Raw genomic sequence first — 24240 nt, forward strand, 5'->3', positions numbered from 1 at the left:
GGGGTTACTCCTGGCTCTGCACTCAGGAATTACTCCTGGTGGTGCTCAGGGGACTATATGGGATGGTGGGAATTGAACCCGGGTCGGCCGCGTGCATGGCAAACACCCTACCCGCTGTGTTATTGCTCCAGCCCACAAACATTTATAATTTATCAATAATTGTTTTTTTGGCTATCAACTTAACATGTTTTTAAAGTCTTTTTCTGTGCTTAGTTCTCAAATTTTGTAGGGTACTTCATTCACACATTTTCTACTATATCTTTTTCTACTATATCGTGGAAATCATAGATTAGGTTTATCGGGTAGGATGAAAATTTTGTTCTCATTAACAGCAGGAAAGTCCCAACTACTTTAAAGTACAGTCCAGTATCCTTCTGACACCCATGAGCTTTTGCTGAGTAGCTTCTGTTGAATCTAAAGAAGACTAGGATGCAAATGTTTCATGTGCCTTTATTTTTCAGTTTATCAATTAAAACCTCAAAATATTTAGTTTGAGGTTTTTTTACCAACCTGATACAAATATGAAAATCATCACTGAATTGTTTTGGTTAATTTACTATAAAAACAGGAATAAAATCATACTCTTTTTGCTACATTGCTACATTTTGAAATTCATCCTGTTCTGCAAATGAAATCCCTATTTTCTCATGTCACTGAGCACTTATTTTTCCAAAGTATTTGTGTGGTGAACCGGCTCTCAACAGTTGAGAAATGCTAGTAAGTTGTTTCTAGAAATCATGTTACATTTATCAGAAAATGAATCTTGTATCAATGTATTGGCTTCAATGAAATGTATGACTTGAATCAATACTTCTATGGCACTTTAGTAGAAAAAGTAAAATCTCATACATTTGTTAAAAAAATAAAAACTCATTTTAGCTATATTACAAATTCTCTAAAAATATACATTCAAGGCAATTTAAAATAATATGCTTTGACACACTAATTCAGCATTAAAATAATATGATATCGCAAGAATAACAAAATAGTTTCTTGACTATTACTGGCTCACAGTTAATAATTATTAGAAGATGATGGTTCAAGCAGTGACTAGAAAAGGTAACTTTCTAAAGATATGAATCAGGGGAAAAAAAAGAAAGGTTAAAGATTATTATATATTGTTTTTATCCCTTTTGTAAACAGTTAAAAATTTAAAATATAAAATCTATTTTTTCATATATGTCATATTTGGGATGGTCAACTTTAAAAATGACAAAATTTATGTTGTTTTACCATACATAAGTTTATTTGTATTTACATTGTCATGCAAAAATCACAATTCTCTAATCTTTAAATTTGGATTCACTGTCAGTAAGCACAAATTCTGGTATATTTGCGAGTTATATGCTTATAGTGACTTTTTCCAAACATTGTTTAAATAATATTTCCCCCACTTGAAGGGAGTTGCGGGCTGAATGAGGGCTAGAGACTGAGCACAGCGGCCACTCAACACGTTTATTGCAAACCACAACAGCTAATTAGAGAGAGAGAACAGAAGGGAATGCCTTGCCACAGTGGCAGGGTGGGGTGGGGGGAGATGGGATTGGGGAGGGTGGGAGGGACGCTGGGTTTACGGGTGGTGGAGAATGGGCACTGGTGAAGGGATGGGTTCCCGAACTTTGTATGAGGGAAGTATAAGCACAAAAGTGTATAAATCTGTAACTGTACCCTCACGGTGATTCTCTAATTAAAAATAAATAAAATTAAAAAAAAAAATCTAGTACAAGAAGTATGGGACAGATTTATAAAGGTCTTCCTGTTTGATTTTAAATGAGAATTAGAAAATCATGTTTTTCACTGGTGAAGGGATGGGTATTCGAGCATTGTATAACTGAGATTTAAACCTGAAAACTTTGTAACTTTCCACATGGTGACTCAATAAAAAATTTAAAAAATTAAAAAAAAAATAATAATATTTCCCCCACAATGTGACCCTTCACTTTTTTTGTGATACTTAAGTTCATCACTAAACTAACTATACCAAGTAATAGAACAAAGCAAAATCCTTTATCTGAAAATAAAAAAGAAACATCAGAAGCACTTTGTAGGTTACAAAATACTTTATCACCTCAAATATAAATGGAAAATTTATAGAAAGTCTGAAAAACCTGGTGTTGTTTTAGTAAAAATGTCTTTCTAGGAAACAGAATCATTGAATTTCCTAAAAGTATGATGAATCATTGTCAGCCAGCTTGAAGATTTTTCTCTTATACCTTTCTATCTTTTCTCATAAGAAGTTATTTTCTGAAAGGTTTTTGTTTTTTTGTAAATTTTCCAAGTACTCCTTGCAATAGATGGTATAGTCTATAGTACATTCTGGGAATATTCAAATAATTATCTTAATTTTGTAACTGATTTGAAATTTTATTATGATTTTAAAGATAAATATTTAAGTGGAATTGTGTTTGTGCACATGTGTTTTGTGAGTTGTCTTGTTTGTTTTTTGAGTGGTGGTAGTGCCAGGGGTTGGATCCAAGACTTCATTTTTACAAAGCATATTCTCTAATAGTGAGCTACATTATTGATCTACTCTGTGTCTCAACATTTTACAGTTTGGTGGCAATGAAGGTGAAATTCGGGTTCTTAATGTCTTATTCCTCTTTATTTTTATGGACATTTTGTGCCTTTCAGATTGCTAATATTTTATTAGTAGCACAAATATTATTAGTACTATGAACTCAGGTGGCAATGAAATTTAGTAATTTATTAGAATAATTTTAGGTGACTTAAGTTAAAATATCATTAACACTTATGTTGCTGCACGCATTATTTTTTCAAATTCACTGTATATATTTTATTCAAACTTTTAATTATTTAAATAAATGTTGTTGTCAAACATAAAAGATATTTAATTGTTCCAGATTTTAAAAGGAAATAGAAAAGAAGCATTGACAAGCTTTCATATATATTACTTACTTGGAACTATAATCTGAAATCTTGGTTTTTTTTTTCCTGTGCTTATAAGGACTCTGATATTCAATAGGTTAATTAGTTTATTAGAGATAACATTTGCAAAATTGGACTAACAGAATGAAATCCGTATCTTTAGCCTTGAAGAATTAATAATGTTTTGGTAACTTCCGTGAATATTTCTGCCTCCATTGTTAAAGTTTTTGATACTTTGACATTTCATCATATCTTAAGTTACTATGATATAATTACTTCTTATCTAGATTTAATATTTCTTACCCCTTATTCAAGATTTTAAAGCAGATAGTTTAAGAATCAAAGACTTTAAGTCACTAGAATGGCCAGTATGATGCAAACTTCATTTTTATTTTTTAATAACTTCCCATTTATAATCCAAATGCATTGTAAAGAAAGAAATAATAACAGGTTCATTTGCTCAAGCAAATTGTAGGAGGTGAACATAAATTTGTGGTCAGCAGAGATAAAACAATTTGTCTCAAATTATCTACTTTCTAGTGAAGTAGTAAAAAATAAATAAGTCAAAGTTAAAATTAAATATGTAATGTGTTGGATAAGAATGGGGGAAAGCTATTTGTGATTTTATAAGGGGTGATCAGAAAAATCTTTTGTGAGAGGCTGATATTTAAATGAAGGTCGAACTATAGCAAATAAACCACCCCAAAGTCTTAGACCCCTGAAGAATATTCCAGATCAAGAGAATATCAGTAGCAAAGTCTGAAGCTAGAATGTGCCAGATACAGCTAAAGAATTGAACAGTCTAATGGGATGGAATGAACTGAATGAATTAAGGAATAAATAGTAAAATTTACCTCTGGAAACCAAATCTTATAGAATTTTAAGGCCCTTTGTAAAGACTTGGGTTTTAGTTTTGAGATGGGAGATGTTCAAATAGTTGACCTCTAAGTAATATTGAAATTTATATGTTAAGAATCCTTCTCTTTTGTTGAACTTCTGTTGAACATAGAAGTGCATGATGATGAAAGTAAAAGAACATTTTTAGAATTCTGATACTGGTCAATTTGGTGCCGTTTCAGGGGTGAGAAGCTCATTTAAAAGATAGATATTTAAAGATTTTCTGATAGATTGAATATGTTGCGTAAGTGAAGCAAAGACAAGAAAAGCATAATTGGGGATGTACAATAGTATAAAATAAGGATATACATGTTGAATATGTGGTATCTAATATTCAATTAGACATCTATTAAAGGTAAAATAGTTACTAAAGGTGTGCTGGCTTGTCCCAACCCCGGGGAACCGATAATGGGGTTCACGAGGAGAGGGTGCAAGAGTGATAGGGAGAGGAGAGAAACACACACACACACACATACAGAGAGAGGTGAGTAAAAGCTACTTTATTGTAACTCCACAGCGCTTATGTATGCTTAGGCTGCAATCTGCTTGAAGCCCTTAAGGTAAAACTTGAAGTAACTAATGGCACCCGGGGCAACCAGGGCAGATAACAGTAGATATCCAGAAGGCTGATCTGTCTAACCATCCTGCTCTTGTGAAAATGTCCCAGTCTGGGGCTGGAGCGATAGCATAGTGGGGAGGGCATTTGCCTTGCACGTGGCCGACCCGGGTTCAATTCCCAGCATCCCATATGGTCCCCTGAGTACCGCCAGGAGTAATTCCTGAATGCAGAGCCAGGAGTAACCCCTGTGCATCGCTGGGTGTGACCCAAAAAAGTAAGAAAAAAAAAATGTCCCAGTCCTCCAGTTCTTGTAAAATGGCTTTCTCAGCCTGTTTATTCTAATGTTTGACCGCAAACTACATGCTGAAGGCACGCTCACCATACTGGCTGACATCATATAGGTCATTTCTATGGTATTTGATTTAAGAAGAGTGTGTACTATCATTACTGAAAATTAAGTATGTATGAAGCACTTTAATGTTTATGTTTTATGTTAAAGTATAGCACTGTGATATAATGTAGAAATAAAGTTAATAAATCTTAAGAATTATTTACAGTTCATGTTATAGATGGCTGACTTAATGAAGGGTCACAAACAAAAACCCTAAGAATTATTATATACATTACTATTACATTGTTACAAAAGGGCTGGAGCGATAGCACAGTGAGTAGGGCATTTGCCTTGCACGTGGCCGGCCCAGGTTCGATTCCTCCACCCCTCTAGAGAGCCAGAGAAGCTACCGAGAGCATCTCGCCCACACGGCAGAGCCTGGCAAGCTACCCGTGAAAATCATATTTGATACGCCAAAAGCAGTAACAACAAGTCTCACAATGGAGACGTTACTGGTGCCCGCTGGAAGAAATCGATGAGCAACAGGATGGCAGTGACAGTGACCTACCCTCTTGGAGTTGTTTTTTTTTTTTTTTTTTTTTTTTAATGAACTGGCATCTGAGACTTTCTTTTATAACAGACTATTCTCAAATATCTGAGTAGCTTTTAATGTCTCTCTTTTCCCTTTCATGTTTATTGGTAAAATTCAAATGTAGGTTATACTTAAAGCATCCTGCTGTCTTTGTGTAACATATGCAAGGTGATTGTTGTTGGTATTTATTCCCTGAGCTATGCAGAATAACTGAAAATGAAACAATCACTATATTTTTTTTCTGTCTTTGAGTGTCACTTGCTTTTAGTCCTGTTCTTTTGCTATCTGGTATTCTTTTCTTAATAACTCTGCATGGGGTTTTGAAGGACTTACAAAGTGACCGAGTAAACTAATACACATCTAATAAATAATGACCCAAATAAAAGCAGCAGATTTGCAGTTATTTTAGTCTTTCTTTCTTTTCTTGTTTTGGGTTTTTCTGATGGGTATTTTTGGCCCTTATGGTACATTTGAGAATGTATTATACCTGCCATTTTTCCCATTATGGAGACTGCTGTGCTGAACATTGGTGCCTGGTACTCAATCACAGCACCTTTCCTTTGAGTCAAAGAAGAGAGCAAATAGCTCTCTGTTCAGGGAACCAGGAAGCACTAACCACTCTCCACTCACAAATAGTAAAAGTAATTTAAGCTATCAGAGACCCAAAACTACTTTAGTAGTGTCCCTTGGAGAACAAAGCAGTTAAGGCAAAATTTCATGTGGTTTTCTTTCACAATTTCAACTCCTTCCAAAAAAAATGTATCTAGAGTTATGCAGGAATATTTTGAAGCTATTTCATTGTCAGTGTTCTAGCAGAGTTCTTTATCAAATAACAACTGTGAAGTCATATCTAGCAATATGAGAAGTGCTATGATTCAGGTTACAGCAGTGAGCACACTTCTAAGAAAAATGTCCACATTCAGAATAGCCTTTGAAAAGATAAAGTTTTAACCAAAAAAAATAATTTAACCATGTTTTTTTGTGTATTTTTAAGATCTGCTAACAGTGTGAAAAATAGCTAACTGTAACAGCTCAGCTTCTATTTTAAAGCAAAAATGAATGTGATATGATATGCAAAGTCAAAAAATTATCAGTTAGAATCATATCACTTTATTATCACCAATTTAATAAATCCCCACACACTTGTGGCACTTTTACTATTTATTCATATCCATAAAAATCGATGCCATTGTTTTGTGTTTTTGAAGTTATTTTTTTAAATGAATGTTTATTTTTCAATCCAGGAATCTAATCCAAATCTCATCTGTCCAAGGAAAGGCCCCTACTCTTTTAAACTTTTGAATAAGTGATATTATCCTGTATAAATCCTCTCGTTGCTTGCATAGTTGCCTTGCATTCAGCCAAACCAGGTTTGTTTTCCAGCACCACATACGGTGCTAGAGCCCTGCCAGGAGTGCTCTTTCTGCACACATCCAGGAGTCAGTGTGAGGACAGCCGGGCTTAACCAACACCCCCTATGACCCACCCTCAGAAAAAATCTAACATAAGATTTTGAAGAATTATCCATGTTTGTGACATGATAAAAAAAAACGCAGCTGTTCTACTGCTCTCTAAAATACATTCCTTAAATTAACCTTTTCTTTTCTTTTTTTTTTTTCAATTCTTACTGGTACCCGCTTGAGCAAATTGATGAACAGGACAGCAGTGCTATCGTGCAATGCTACTGACAAAGTTAGGTCTTCTTTTCAGGATGCTTTAAATGACAATTGGAATTGACAATCACAGACAATTTATCAATTCTGATCCAACATCTTAATATATGAATGGGTTGACCCACTGTGTATTCTAAAGCTTCATAGGAAGGGCTCTAAATAAAGTTAGAGGGGAAGCAGTGTTTGACATGTTAGAAAAATATGGAAATGACATAGAGGTTAAACTAAGAAACCCAGAAAGTATGGAGCTTACAAAATCATTTTAGCACAGGCAAAATATACAGTTTTAGGCCAAATATTCAAATGATTTTTTTTCCTTTGCTCTCTGTTTTCTACTGTTATTGAATGCAGTAATGCTGGATACTTATTTTCCATCTGTAACTCTCTAACAGACTCTTCATGCAAAATTCTTCAAGGATCAAGCTTTCTGATCTCCTTAAGCCATTCAATATGAATAGAAATACAGTGAATATCCTCATGCTTTCAGATCTTCCACTAAATAAATGGGACTACATAAATGGCTTTTCGTCAGAAATAAATGAAAATCTTCATAAAATACATATCTTTATGAACTGAACCTTGAAAACTCTGATAAAGGATTTATATGACAGAGAACTACATTTCTAATCCCTAAGTTATTCAAAAGTATTTTAGTTGAAAAAGTACTTGTCTAAGGATACAGTTTAATTTTGTAAATAGTTATACACTACAGGGGGGTGTTTAAAAATTGTTCTAAAAAGTTGGTTAAAAATCAAATCTTCCCTTGAAAGATTTGACCAGAATGTCATTGATTTTCTTCAAAAAATCATATTCCGGGGCTGGAACAGTAGTACAGAGGGTAGGGAGTTTGCCTTGCATACACCCGACCTGGGGTTTGATCCCCAGCAAAGCCAGGAGTAATTCCGAATGCACAGTTAGTACTATCCGAGGAGCATCTCAAGGTATGGCCCCAAAGAAAGAAAGTCCTATCAGGAAAGTGTTTTTAGCTGATAAAATCATGAACAGTAATGATGACCTGAATAGAAAACTGATTTATACCTCAGAGGAAGTTATAACATGTTGCCTCTGGTTTAGACAAACAGATAAAATTTTTCATTGTTTATGTGTAGGACATTTAGTGCACTACTGAAGTGAGGATAAAGTGATAATCTGGTTAATCTAAGACCCTATGCTACTGTGTCATTGGGGCCTGGATTGGTTATTTATTTTTTTTAGAATCTTTGGGCATAATCATCTTGCCAAGTCAGTGAAAGGATAAACATGTTTAAAATGGAATCATGTATAAAAATACATCTTTCCAATGACAAACTCAAAGATTAAAACAGTTAGATCTTAAAATTTGATGCAAATAAAATTGATCTGTGTATCTTAGATAATGCCTTAGCTGAAATAAGGTTCTGTCATGAATTTGTTTCACTTGAAATAGGCAGATTTTCTTGTTTGTATTGCATTTTGAAATAATAAAGAAAACTCAAAGGCATCAAAAAAGAAATAAATCGATCATTCCTAATTATGACATATGATTTTTTTCTTGTTTCTAGCACAGTGATGCTGTCCATGACCTTCTTCTGGATGTGATCACGTGGGTTGGAATTTTGCTCTCCCTTGTTTGTCTCCTGATTTGCATCTTCACGTTTTGCTTTTTCCGTGGGCTTCAGAGTGACCGTAACACCATTCACAAGAACCTCTGCATCAGTCTTTTTGTAGCAGAACTGCTCTTCCTGATCGGAATCAACCGCACTGACCAGCCAGTAAGCATCTTCCATCAGTATTAGTGAAGAATTAATTAGCTTCTAGCTTTGAAGTGAAAATATTCATATTTTATAGTATATTCTCTTCCAGCTAAGAGTGAATAACAATTTTTTATCTTATTTGATTTTATCCTCTTCCATTTTCCATTGTCATATACATATCAAATATGTATGAATGTATATTTATTCAGAAATCTTTCTCAAAAATAAATTTCTAAAGAACTGTATATATCATCCTTTTCCATTATGTTTTCTATCTTAGATAGACCTGACTGAGGAAAGGTCAAAAATTCTTGGGGAATAGAGGAATGTATTTTTCTAATAAATATAATTAATTTTTTAAATGTATAATGTACTTTTAAAAATATTTTTTAGATTTTTTTAAATGGGCATTTTGTGAAATTGTTCAATTTTAGGTGATATTTTTAATATAAACCCTTCCCACTTTTATGTGACACTGTAGTTTATATTTTTATTGCTGTCTTTGTATTTCTCTATCTACCTACATTTTGAGAATATCAAAACAAAGAAAGAATGAGAGAACAGAGGTGGGGAGAAAAAGAAAAGGAGAAAAAGAAACAGCACTGAGCAACTGTTTCATGCAAAACTGGTTTTATTTTTGTAAAAGCTAAGCAAAAAATGTGAATAGCAGCGTAAAATGTGAATAACAGTATCTAAATATCACATACTTTATGTCTATTTATTTTATAACTATAATTTTTACCAACCCTTTCTACTTACTTAAGATTCATGTACAAACTACTAATTTGTTCTCATGGATATAACTGAAGATGAAAACTTATTTTTTAGGAATCATAGGCATAATAAATAATTCATTTACTTAATGTTATTCTCTGGTATATGCCTATATCTATGAATGTCATACAATAAAAATACTTGGATTCATGCTTGTGATTACACATTCATGATTAATGACTGTAAAGGATACAATTATGGTGATTATAATTTTAATTCTTATCATATGTGAATGTGGCAGCTTTACCCATAAATGCATACATATGAATATGCAATCAAAGTACACATTTCTTTCTCCCCAAAAAATCCTTCTGATAACAAAAAATTAATAATTCCAACACTAAAATGCTAGGAAAACTGGATCCTCTTTTTAAGAAATAATTTTATTCTTTTGTTAACCTGCAATTTAAATACAGTATGATTTATTTTCATTTACAAACTTTATTCTTACTTTGGTTTCCTGATGTTACATATGGTATGATAAGCCTCACCAACTGTTGCATCCTAAACAAAACTGTTTTCTCCAAATAGTACATAGAACAATGATTGACATGAAAATTTAAAGTAGAGTATAACTATTTCCAATGTGTTTTCATACTTAAAAATAAAGATACTTATTCCTTTTGGTCAGAATATAGAATATAGTTTAAGTGTCTATAGAAGACTGTAGGAAGACTTCTCAAATAGAGATACAATATAATCCTGCGATTCCACTCCTGTCATTAATGTGAAAATATACTTGAAAATCCATGTTCATGACAATACTATTTATAATAGCCAGCTCTGGAAAGAACTTGAATGTCCCAGTGAAAAATGAGCTAATAAATACTTTGTTGGGGCAAAGCATTGTACAGTGAGTAGGGTGTTTGCCTTGTATGTGGCCAACCCAGGTCCAATCCCCAGCATCGAATATGGTCCCTCGAGCACTGCCAGGAGTAATTCCTTTGCAGAGCCAGGAGTAACCCCTGAGCATCGCTGGTTGTGACTCAAAAAGTAAAAAAAAAAAAAAGAAAGAAAGAAAAATGTGGTATACTATACACACACAATGGGAAAGGTTAAATTTTGTCTTTACTGCAACAAGCATCAAGTTGAAGGGGGTTGTGTTAAGTTAAATGTGAGAGGCAGAAATTCTTCATGCCATCTCTCATACATGGTGTATACAGAGGCAAAACAGGTGAATAGACAGCATTAATTAATATCAAAACTTTTGACTTTGACTACAGAATAAAGTCATCAAGCATTGATGGGGCAGGGAGGGAGATAAAGGAAGAGGTAGGCTAACGTGACAACCTTGGTGGTAGACAGTCTGTGATACTTTGGAAGTGAGAGTCCTAGGGTTACTTTATATGCTGAAACCATTGGTAGTAACACTACTTTTAATTATAATACGTATGATGCAGTTAGTCAACAAGAATAAAAGATGGGTGTCCTCACCTGCATTTCACATTACGCTTAGGGTCTTCTTTTATTTGCCTCTGACATTTGAGCCTCTCTTGTTCTCTTCACTGTCACTCTTTCTAGCACAAGGAAATCCACCCACCCATTGTCATATTTCTCATGTAACATACTCATCATTGAATATATACTAATCTTATATTTTCTACAAATATGTTGTCTTTTTCTAGTAAGAACTATTTACTGATTTATTTATTTTTAATTATTCTTTGGTATCAGGCTGACACCCAGCAATGCTCAGGGGTTACTCCTGGCTTTGCTCTCAGGAATTACTTCTGGTGTTACTCAAAGAATGATATGGGGTGGCAGAGCCTGGGTTGGCCCCGTGCAAGGCAAGCACCCTACCTGCTGTATTATAACTTTGTCCCAGAACTACGTATTTCATTTAGTTAGGAATTATTTAAGAAATGAAGACCGCTCCTCTAAAGGAGTAAGAATTTCAAGTAATGACTTCAGAAAATTAACATGTGGTCAGCTAAATCTTAGGAGTATCTTAAAATACATTTTATAATAAGGACTCTTGCGTTTTGGGGGAATACTTCACTAGATCAACTCACTTATGTTGGACTAAAAATGAATAGGATACCTTTGGAATGCTTTTTTGTTATTGTTTGGTTTGGGGTTTGGAGACCACACCTGGCGGTGCTCAGGGCTTACTTCCGGCTCTCCACCCAGGAATTACTCCTGGTAATGCTTGAAGGAGCCTATGGAATGTCGGGGATTGAACATGTTCAGCTTTGTGAAAGGCAAACATCCCATCTGCTGTTCTATCTCTCAGGCCCCTGAAATGCATTATTTTTTTAACAGATCTATTTTCACATCTGGACAACTTGAAATTTGAGTGACACTTTTTAAATCCTTTCTGAAAGCTGGAATCCTTTCTGAAATTGATATATCAATCAATTAACAGGAATTCATAATCTTATCATAAAGTACTGATATTCGTGATATTAATTTAAATGCCATAGCCACGAGTGTAATGTTTTGCTTTAATTTGCAATTCAAAAATAATGTGATTACACATTATTAAAGTCAAGAGAAAAATATTCCTGCATTTTATTTTAAGCCTTTAACCCAATCTCTACTAGAATTATCATTATTCTCTTATTAGAACTTTTGCTAAATTGTTAAATTTTTCTTATGGTGCTATTTTTCACCCATTATTCATGACTAACACAATGTGACATATAGCATTCAAAAATGTGCTTATTTAATTTGGTTTTAATCTCATAATTTTAAGAAACTTGTGTAGGGGGCTGGAGCGATAGCACAGGGGATAGGGTGTTTGCCTTGCATGCAGCCGACCTGGGTTCAATTCCCAGCATCGCACATGTTCCCCTGAGCATGGCTAGGAGTAATTCCTGAATGTAAAGCCAGGAGTAATCCCTGTCATAGTATCGCTGAGTGTAACCCAAAAACCAAAAAAAAAAAAAAGAAAGAAAAGAAGAGAAAGGAAACTTGTGTAGATTATTCTTTTGCAGATGTACTCTTAAATTGCAGTATCGATTAATATTTATGGTTTTAATGTCAGTTGATGTTTATTTGGAAGTTATTTGACTAAATTATTTGTCCTTTTTTTTCTAGATTGCCTGTGCAGTGTTTGCTGCCCTTTTACATTTCTTCTTCTTGGCGGCATTTACCTGGATGTTTCTCGAGGGAGTGCAGCTCTATATCATGTTGGTGGAAGTTTTTGAGAGTGAGCACTCACGGCGGAAATACTTTTATCTGGTTGGCTACGGCATGCCTGCACTCATTGTGGCAGTATCCGCTGCAGTAGATTACAGAAGCTATGGAACTGATAAAGTGTGAGTTGGTTTTTGTCAAGCCCGTTTCTCTTAAATATAACTGAATTTTATTTTCTTGGAAGCTTAAGTCAACAATATACCTTATAATACTCAGTAATTGAGCTGGAAAAGCACATAGATATAATTCTGTTCATGGTTTTGCTTTTATTATGATATTAAGAGAGAACCTTTTATTTCATGAGAATAATAGAGCAGGTAGGTGTTTACCTTACATGCAAGTGTCTGGGATTCAATCTTCGATTCTCCATAGGGTCCATTGAGCCAATCAGGAGTTAACCTCCCAAAAATAAGGAAACTTGTATTTCTGAGTTTTCAGTATGATGATGAAGAAAACCTTTAATTGTACTGAAATTGACCTCAGTATTTGCCAATTCCAAAGCATGAATTCTACAGATAAAAAAAAATAATTAATGAATCAATTCCCATTGCCTGAGGTACAGATTTAGATTATGATAGGTAAGTGATGAAAACAAATCAGGTTTGGAGAAGAGAGAGTGTACAGCCACTAAGGCACTTGCCTTGCATGCAGCCAACCCAGTATTGTTCTCTGGATCTTGTGTGGTCCCCAACCACATCCGGGAGTAATTTTTGAATGTAGAGCCAGGAGTAACCCCTTAATATCATTGGGTATGGCCCCAAACCAAACCCAAACCAAACCAAACAAAAAACAACAACAAAAAATCAGATTTATTTTTACTGAACTGTGATGTTTTAGAAATGAGAAAATGACCTCTCTTTTGAGGGAAGTATAAAGAAAAAAACGAATAAAGTAAATTTCTGGGTAGAACAAATTTTCCATGTATTAGTAGATGCTGAGTTTTGCTGAATGAATAGGTAAGGTCACATTGAGGTGACAGGAGATTTGAAAAGCGTTGAAATGAGCACTATGGCAAATGTGTTAAGAAGCCAATTAGACATTAATAAAAAGATTTCCAAGAGGTAGAGAAGGCTTAGATGAGGTTAGATAACATCAATTTGTACAGAAGTTAACAGGCCAAATTTCATGACTTTCCACCAACAATCAGCAGCTAGAAAATGCTAGTAATTGGTAATAAAGCAGCTCTCTTCCCAGAAGAAAGGGTCTGACAGGCCAAAAAGTTCAGAATAATTGGAAGCATAGTTAAAATAGAATGTGTGTCTATGTGTATATGTGTGTGTGTTGTGTGTGTGTATGTGTGTTGGTGAAGGTGCAAATGAAGAAATAAAATGGTTAAGAGATTCTTTCTCTTCTGTTGATGTTTTTTATTACACCATGATTAGCTACATAAAATCATTTGCTTAATGGTAACTGATATCAATTCATTTTTAATCTAACCTTTTTGAGTTGTGTTTGAGTATGAGTTCATTTTGTGGATACCAGTGACAACTATAGAATAGATTAGGATTAATTACTCAAAGACATTTTAGGGGAGTGGAAATGGGTTGATAATAGTATATATGTATTATTTTTAAATTAACACTATCTATATAATTTATATGCCACAGAATTAGCTCTTTTAAATTATATGTTTTCATTGATTTTAATACTGTTGCTCCCATTTATTACTACTGTCTAGTCTTAGGCTATGTCATCAGTCCCAATAGCAATCACTTGCCTTTGATCATAAGATTTTTTGTTTTCATTAATACATTTTCGTTTAAATTGAATTTTATTTATTTTCTTATTTAATTAATGCATTTTCTTTATTAAATTAAATTGAATCATATAATTATGACCTTATTCTACTTAAGATAGTAAATAATACATGGAGTTGTGTTGGGTCACATCCAATAATGCTCAGACTATTGCTGACTTGTGCCCGAGTGTCCCTCCGTGCTACTTGGGGCACCCATCTGCAGTGTTAGGAAAAGAACTCGGGTTGGCTGCATACAAAAAAAAAGGATTCTTACATCATTTACTGTTCCTCATGCCCTTCAACTATTCTATGTCAACTTTGCTTTTTTTTTTTTTTTTACAATTGCTTATTTGTGTTTACTTTGTTTTAGGTTGATTTTTATCCTGTAAATAACTGTTGAGTTATTTACAAGTTTTCTTATTACTAAATTGACTCCCAAGATTTTGCTCAATGTTTTAGTCACTTATTTTGAGACAGATGTCGTTTTCTGGAAAGTAGGAATCTATCTTTTCTTAGAATCAACAATATGGAATCTCTTGTCACTTTAAGGCTTTGGCCATTATTGCCTTAATTTCCTGCATCACAAGTGGAAATTCTCATTTACTGACATTATTACTATATGGGAATAGAGGGGAATTTATTTCCCAGGCATTGATTTAAAATAAGCCTTTGCAATAGTTTGGATTCACAATTATGATTTTTCTCAACGCAAAACGAGCAAGACAGATAAAGAGAAAACAAGGTAGGTGAATCGAGGAGAGAAAAAGATAGGGAAAGCTGCGTTAGAATTCTATCATGGGAAGATATACAGTATTTAGTGTGTCATTTGTACAATTTGAATAGTCTTGAGACACCCTCAGAATATATTGGAAAGATGCTTAACTTCTACCCTATGGGAATTCATCCAACTCGGTGTCTTCTGGGCCATGTTATTTTGCCTATTGAGGAAGCAGGTGTTGAAAAGGAAACATTATGCATCATTTGTATACAGTTGGAAAACTAAAATGAATTGATGATGTTTCCAACAGTGGCTTAATCAAGATGTCTTAGAAATATAAATCATGATCTCTTCTTACACAACTGAAAGTGTTTCTGCATACAGAATTATGTATCTTTATTTTTTTCCTTTCTGTTCCTAAATTTTTTATTGATTTGTTTTATTTCAAATGGCATTTCCCATTTGTCATGAAGCATAATATGAACACCATTCTAATTCGTCTTTATCCATCACTTTCCCTCCAAGTAATTCTGCAGTCTCAAGTTCTGGGTATGTTTTTATTGTCCAGTGCTGACTTATAAGTATATTTTGATTTTTGGTACTGAAAGGAGGTACAGTGGTAGGTATGATGCCCTTTCAGCAACATTACTGCAAGCCATAGTGCCTAAAAGGAAAAAAGGAGAAAAAAAATGAGCCTGTCCGCCATAGAAGCAGGTTGTGGGGCAGGAGAGAAAAGAGATGCAGGTAGAGAGAAGTGAACACTGGGGAAGTGGTGGGAACTTTGAACATTGTAGGAATGAAACTCAGTCATGAACAACTATGTGATGTTATAAATTTTAAATTTCTTAAATAAGTAAATAAAATCAAAATTTAAAAAAAAACATACGAAGAAATTGCTTTTCAATCCCAGGGTCTCCCTTGCTTGTGTATGTTTCTTTACTTGCCTGTTTCTGAAACAGCCTGTGTTCTCTCTTAAATCCATAGTCCTCCCTGTGACTGCCCCCCTCTCTTTTGAATTGCGTTTCATAAAGACTACTCTGCTTCACAAACACACACACACACACACACACACACATACACACACACACACCCCACAGACTCACATGCATAAGAATTTCATCAGAATACAGATACATTGCTAGCCATTTTCTGTACATTCTTGTGAAGTTCAATAATGTACATTTTTATGCCCTTAAATTTTTATGTCCTTTATGTCTATTTCACCTTATTTTTAGCCCAGTTATTATTAAAATTTTGCTTCTTAATAGTAACCACTTAACAATATCCTAGAATAAAATCATTGAATATATGTTTTTCGTATGATTTTTGTAAGTTAAATAGTACTTTGATTTAGATAGAAGTAGCTATCACTTTCCGTCTAATTAATGGATTACAATGAGTTTTTCAATGAAATTATATTATATCTGCTGAGCTGATGATTATTATGTACAAAACATAGACTCACACAAAAGCATACATAATTTGATGTTGAGGTGTTGCTTAGCTTACTGTCCATTTTTATTTGTTAAACAGAATATATCACTTCATGATGTTGTGTAATAATACCTTTTTGTACTTTACAGAAATTCTCTTCCTCCTCCTCCTCTTCTTCCTCCTCTTTTTCTTTCTTCTACTCTCCTCCTCCTTCCCCCCTCCTCCTCATCCCTCTCTTTTCCCCTTCTCCCTCTACCCTTCTCTCCCACGCCTCCCCCTCTCCCTTGTTCCTTCTTTTCATTTTCCTCCTCCTTCCTACTTTCTTCTTCCTTTTTTTGGCCACACCCAGTGGTGCTCAGAGCACAATTCTGTCACTGTGTTCAGGGATTACTCCAAGCAGGGCGCTGGGCCATATGGGAATAAAACCCAGGTCTATTATGTGTCAGGTCTAACTGCTATAATATCTCTTCAGATCCTACAGAAATTATTATTTTGTTTTTGTTTGGTGGGTGACATCCTGCAATGCTCAGGAGTTACTCCTTACTCTGCACTTAAGAATTACTAGTGGGATTCTTGGTGGTGGAATATGTGCACTGGTGAAGGGATGGGTATTCGAGCATTGTATAACTGAGATTTAAACCTGAAAACTTTGTAACTTTCCACATGGTGACTCAAAAAAAATTTAAAAAAAGAAAAGGATGTAATAAAAATGTATTTAAATATAACTGTCAATAGCATTTAAGGTAAAGAGTTGATTAACATTATTAAAGATGTTTCAACTTGTTTTTGGGGCCACACCTACTGGTGCACAGGGACTATTTCTGGCTCTGTGCTCAGGAATTACTCCTGTGAGCTTGGGGAACCATATGTGACAATGGGGATTAAACCCGGATCACTCTATTATCTTTTCAGTCCCTAGAGATTTTTCTTGAGAACTTTTATTCTTTCATGGTAAACTGTCCATCTGCAGAATGTTGTTTGATACATTGATTCTCAGGATAAATTTTAGCATTGACTTAACAGTAATTCAGTGGAACTTATTTGGAAGTTTTCTGCTAAATACATTGCTACATTGTTTACATTTTAGCCTTAGATGAATATTGTCAAGGAGCTCAAAACAATGACATAAGAAATATGACTTCCACATAAAAAATGCTAACCAGTCTACTTTTATTGTTTCCAATGCCCCTTTTGGTCTTCTTGGATATCTAGCATTCAATATAGTTCCCCAAGCACTTCCAGGAATAATTTCTGAGTGCAGAACCAGGAGCAACCCCTGAGATATACCATGTGTGCCCTGAAAAAACAAAAATCTATATTCATATTTAGAAGAAAATTCACATAAAAGAAATTTAAATAAAACATATTTGTTAACATTTAAAAAAAAAAAGAATTACTTTTGGTAATGGTCAAGGGACCATATGAGATGTAGCATATCAAACCCAGGTTGGCTGTATGCAAGGCAAATGCCTCTATACTATCACTCAAGCCCCCAGTAATAATTTTTATAAATATAATTAGAATTACATTTAGTTACAATAATTCAGACATATACAAAATAGGATACTATTCTGATTTAAGAAAAGACAAGCGGGGCTGGAGCGATAGTACAATGGGTAGGGTGTTTGCCTTGCATTCGGCCTACCCAGGTTTGATTCCCAGCATCCCATATGGTCCCCCAAGCATGTCCCTGTACATCAGTGGGTGTGACCCAAAAAGCAAAAAAGAAAGAAAGAAAGAAAGAAAGAAAGAAAGAAAGAAAGAAAGAAAGAAAGAAAGAAAGAAAGAAAGAAAGAAAGAAAGAAAGAAAGGAAGGAAGGAAGGAAGGAAGGAAGGAAGGAAGGAAGGAAGGAAGGGAGAAAGAGAGAGAGAAAAAAGGAAAAGAAAAGAAAAGACAAGGGCCAAAGAGAAAGTATAGTAATACCCCATTTGCCTTATACGCAGTCAACTTGGGTTCAATCTTGTCATTTAAGCCTCCCAGGAGTGATCCCTAAACATAGCTGGGTATGGAGAAAAAGCCAAATAATAATAACAAATTGCAGTTAATGGGCCTGAGTTCTAAATTGCTCTGGTAGAAATTAGCATTCATTCTACTTTTCTTTGTGTATGTGCAAAATTTTCCTTACTCTCATATAATTATTCATATGAACTTTCAGTGTAGTCATTCATTAATGATTCTCAGGATAAATTCTAGCATTGACTTAAAAGTAATTCAGTGGAACTTATTTGGAAGTTTTCTGCTAAATACATTGATTTATGACCTATTTTTTAAATTTTTATTTTTTATTAATTCACCGTGAGATACAGTAACAAAAATTTCATGTTTCAACTTCGATCATGCGGTCGTCTAACACCCGTCCCTTCACCAGTGCACATTTTCCACCACCCAAATCCCCAGTATTCCCTCCCACTTTCCATAACTGCCCCTGCTTGTGTGGCAGACAATTTGCAAGGTTTTCTTTCTCTACTTTAGTTACCTTCAATATTTTGAGAACAGTCCTGCCTCTCCTTGTATCTGTCAAAAATACAATTGCTAGGCAATGTGTTCTGTATTGCTTGTTATGGATATAATATAATGTCTCGCGGCCGCTTTAGGAATTCTAAGATTTTAATAGTTAAGGTCAGAATAAGTTGCTGCTGCAGGTTGCTTGTGTCTGAGATTCCTGTGTGTGTCTCTGGATGGTGGCCATGTGGGAGCTGGTGCTTCTTGCTGACTTCTAAAAAATGTTAAAACTGGCAACCACTGGAGCTCTTAGAGGGCAGGTTTTGGGACGGCACCTGCTCCCCTCTGGAGTGACCCAGCGGAGAAGGCCTATTGCAAAGTCCTGGGCCATCTCTGCCACAAATTGCTCGGGTCCAAGATTTCTGTGTGTGTCTCTGGATTGTGGCCACAGGGGAGCTTAAGTAGGCAGTGGGTGGATGTGGCATCATCTCTGCGTCCCATCAGGGCAAGGGGAGGACCAGCACATTTCTCCCCTGTCCCAAGAGTCCTGGGATTTACCGTTATGACCTGAATTTAATCAAGCTACTTAAACTTTAGTTATCTGAAATATTTTCAAAGTCCACACACTTCTTTTAACAATTTTCTGACACATAAGGTGCTGAAAAGGCAATGGTTAGTGTTTTGTATAGATTGGAAGAGAACTGAAACTATTTTTCAGGATATCTGGGGTGCTAAAAAAGAGTAACACTCAGAGAATGGTTGAAATATGGACTTTAAAGTTATACAAGGCTTTTGGTGACTTCTGGCAGAAATCTCTCTGGACTTAATTACTAAAATATCAGAAATCCAAAACCATGCAGCCACATCAGCGGCCACGCGAGCTCATATATTCTTCACTCTCAGCACTGGAAAACAAATTATCAAATGATGCCTTTTCAGCAAGTCTGATTGTTGGGGAAAAACTCTAAATAATAATAGTGAGTTCTTTGTTGAAATATTGAATGTACTCAATGTATAGAAAGTAAAGTGAAGATCATTAGCCACTCAGGTGGGGTGATTCAATAAAATAAAAATTAACACTTAAATAAATAAATTTATACAAGGGATTTATGAGATAACAATATTATAACATAAGCATGTAATGAATTAGAATATACTTGAGAATCAGAACATCTTACAGATGATTTGATGAGGACTTTAAGATTTAGCTCAGTAGTAGAACTCAAGCTTGAGATGTATGAATCATTCAGTTTCTAACAAAGCAACCCAAAATAATTGAAATAGAATTTTATGATTTAAAAGTGGTTATAAATCATCAACTAATTATTAAAACTTTTCTAATACGTCTTAAATTTATGTTCGCAGCTTGAGTTTACTAATAGCTCTGAAAGAAGTAGTGTCTCTTCTACTAGTTAAGAGCACTTAAATTTCTTTATTTTAATTCATTATCTAAGTAGTGTAATCATTTAGGCAGAAAAGTGATGACTGATTTTTATGAATACAGATTACAGTGTTATTCAACAAGCCCTGGCAAGGGACAATGAAGTTGATAATATCTAGAAGTTACACATTCATTTATTTAGTTTTGTCAACATCTTTATTTAGTTATGTCAACATTTCTAAGTGCTTTATCACAGTCATTGAAATTATATGTATCATTTGGAATATTTCTTAAGCATAGTATATAATGTGGAATTCTTATCTGAAGTTTTATTGACATTAATTATCTATTGAATATACTATCATCCCTATATCCATTTGGCTCTACCTGGAGCAATAGATAGTAGTAAATATTATTTAGTCATTTCACTGATGTAATCTGTCAGCAAATTAATCAGCAATTCTACTAAATTATTGGGCCAGTGGGCATTAACACATAGTATTTCATAATTTTTACAGACATGACAGCGATACAGTGATACAGTGATCATTCATAACAATTGGGAGCGGGGTGTGCTGTGATATTTGTGTTATATTTAGAAGGCTAAAAGTGCTGTGTATGTTTGTGTTATATTTAGAGGGCTAAGAGCATATTTATGTGTATATATATATCTCAGAGAGTGAAGCTTATGATTTCAACTTCCTGAGATCCAATGATTAGGCTAGCAATTATCATTCTATAGAAAATTTTCTAACTGCCATGCTTTTGTTTTTTGTTAAGGATTTCACCATACTAGAGCTTTATCAGGGAGGACAAAGATATCATATTCTTCAAAAAACATGATTAAATATTGTCTTTAAAGTTGATTGCTGATCTTGAGTTCTTATTGGAACCTAAAGCATGTGATAATTTTGACATCTATATGTCACATTATATCATAACTTTATGTTCTCAATAAATATAAAAAATAAATAATAACATGTTAGAGAGGACATGGAGAAATTAAAATTATTAGATGTTCCTAGTGATAATGGTAGAGCTAATAACCTCTTTTGGAAAAGAGTTTAGAAGAGTGGTAAATATATTAAACATAAATATCCTATATCCCACGAATGCCACACTAGTAGTAGGTATTTATTTACCTAAGGAAGGTAAAAACATGGGTTCACTTTAAAATTGTATGATTTTAGTACATTTTATAACAAATTAGTATGTCATGACAGCATTATTTATATTAGTGCAGGTGTATACTTAGAGTTTGATCAACTGGTAGATGTTATCTATATTTTAAAATCTAATTTGCAAATAAAAATGAGCAAGCTAATGAAATAGGCTAAAAAATAAATAGACATTTAAAACATTGTGGTTTTGCTTTGGTTCTTAAAGTTTGGGGGGCCACACCAGGCAGTGCTCAGGAGCTACTCCTGTCTCTGTTCTGAGGTATCATTCCAGGCTAGAGTTGCCGGAAAATAAAATGGGATGAACCACATGAAAAGCAAGCTCTGTAATCCTTTACTATTTCTCTGGCCTCCTCAGACATGTTTTAATAGTTAAATAAATCTTTTCAATGAAAAACCAAGTCATGAGAACATAAAATATTGTATGTTCCTGGTTATATAAAATTCTTAAAATAGTCAAACCTTTAGTGACCCAAAAGGAATACTGATTGCTTTTTCACTGTAGAATTAAAAGAAGAGAAAATACTTGGAATGAATATTACGGATTCAATAAGGATTCTCAGTAGAAGTTGGTAAAGGATTTAATTTTGGTACCCTGACATATTTCTAAAATTATATTGGTGATTATATGATGATAATCTATCAACTTAGTTTAATTATATAGTATACATAAATAAGTTTAGTACAAACCAATTGTAGTTTTGTTTATGCTAAAAAACACTTTAAATCATATTTTAAGTGGATGATTTATCATATAAAATTATACTCTACTAAAACTATTAAAGTATGAAAAATGTTACAAACTTACCAAAACGATCTATGTTTTAAAAGATATATATTTTATAAAGATGCAATTGCATTATAACATTTTATATTTTTCGAGTACACATTACTGAAAATCAGTATGTACATCCCCTTTGTCCTACCCACCAAGTCCCCAGATTTCCTCCCTCACTACCAACATCTAGTAACTGGTCTTATTGTCCAAAACTGTATTCCTACTTTATTTAACTCATATGTTTTACTCTATATACCATACATAAGTAAAATAACATGATTATCTGATTTATTTCACTTTTCATAAAATTCTCTAGACCTGTACTTGTTACAATTGACAGAATATCATCTTTTTAAAATAGTTTACCAATATGCCTATTTTTCCTTACTTTTCATTGCATTATTAGGCATAAAATGTTTTGTATACAAGGCATATACACTTAGACATATATGACTGAACCAGATCCTCTGCCCCAATACCATATTTGGTTTGTCTGTTCCTCACTGATGGAACTTAGGTTGTTGATAGTTTTGGGCTGCTGTCAATATTCCACCACAAACATAAATGTTGTGTGTGTAGCTTGTGTTTTTTATTTATTTATTTGTGGGGGGTTTTTTTGTTGGGTTGGGTCTACACCTGGAGATGATTAGGGGATCATTCTCCTGACACTGCTCAGTAATCACTCCTGGCAGTTCTTAGGGGAACATATGTAGTGAAGGTGATTGAACCAGATTCCATTCAAGCAAGGCAAGAGAGAGCCTTAATCCCATTAACCCCTGTGCCATCACTTGGGACCCTATTTTTTTATTGCTGTTGTTTAATTTTGAGTTAAATGCTCAGAAGTGGAATAACTGGATCATATGGATTATGCTCCAGTTACTTTGTGTTTTCAAATAAATTTCATTTTTAATCCCATTTTGGTGAAAAATGCTCTTGGAATTTGGTGAAGTTTGCATTGAATCTGTATTTGCTTTATGTGGTACAGTCATTTAAAGTAGCCTGATCCTTCCAGTCCAAGAGCATGGCATATAATTCCATCGCATTTTGTCTTCATTTTTCTAACATTGTCTTTTCATTTCTTAATTAAAAACATTTTTCTTCTTTGGTTAGATTTACCCCAAGGTATTTCACTATTTTTATGTAAGTGTAAATATATTTGTAACGCTGATTTCTAGAAAAACAATATATTCCTTTGAGATGTGTTTCAGCAGTCTGCAGATTATGCATCAGTGAACCAGTCACTTAGTTACCATTTCACTTTCTAATCTTCAAACTGAATATTATTATATAAGTTTATTGTAACAATGTATATGGTTGTGTGTATAAAAGTATTAAACACATGTTCCTGTCTGTAGACTTGTGTGCATGTATATGTGCATAAATCCTACATATGAACTTCTACATTAGAAATGTATTTGATTTATACAAATAGAAAAACGCAAACCTGATCATTAACAACATTGATTTAATTATAAATATTAGAAAGCATGTCTTTAAAGCAGTAATCATTATAATTCTTATACTCCTATCTCATATTAAGGATAGAATTTAAATTAATGGGAATTATTCTGTCATTTAGTAATATTCATTATAACTGATGATGTTATTATCTTTGAAGTCTATAATGAAACTGCAGGACGTATCCTTAAAAAATGAAGACAACATAACCTGTATTTTACATATGAAAACTGGATTTTAATTCTAAGATAAAGAACTATAGCTGAGCCACCACAAATGCAAGTTTTGGCTACCACAAAGCACATTCCATTCCTGTATCACTCTGCCAGCATTTTTTCCAGTTCATGCACTTGTTCACAAAGTATTTCAAGATTATATGCATGAGTGTGCTTTGATGAAAGTGGCACTAAAAGAACCCTTAATAGACATATTATGCATAAATCCTGGAAATAGATTTATTATGCTTGAAATGTGTGTCTGTTCCTTCCTTCTCACTCCAACTCACTATACTTCATCATTATTTCTCAGT

At 33.9% G+C, this 24240-nt stretch overlaps 1 protein-coding gene across 27 annotated transcripts in view; it reads left to right on the forward strand.

The window, feature by feature from the left end:
* ADGRL3 (adhesion G protein-coupled receptor L3) overlaps positions 1-24240 on the forward strand; it is a 988077-nt gene that overhangs the window by 711192 nt on the left and 252645 nt on the right. For all 27 annotated transcript variants that reach the window (XM_055139571.1, XM_055139575.1, XM_055139572.1 and 24 more), the window contains 2 exons: positions 8480-8689; positions 12485-12705. In XM_055139571.1, the coding sequence (XP_054995546.1) occupies positions 8480-8689; positions 12485-12705 (431 nt within the window). The remainder of the gene's footprint in view (positions 1-8479; positions 8690-12484; positions 12706-24240) is intronic.

This window comes from Sorex araneus, chromosome 5 (genome assembly GCF_027595985.1).
Source record: "Sorex araneus isolate mSorAra2 chromosome 5, mSorAra2.pri, whole genome shotgun sequence".
Classification (NCBI taxonomy): domain Eukaryota; kingdom Metazoa; phylum Chordata; class Mammalia; order Eulipotyphla; family Soricidae; genus Sorex; species Sorex araneus.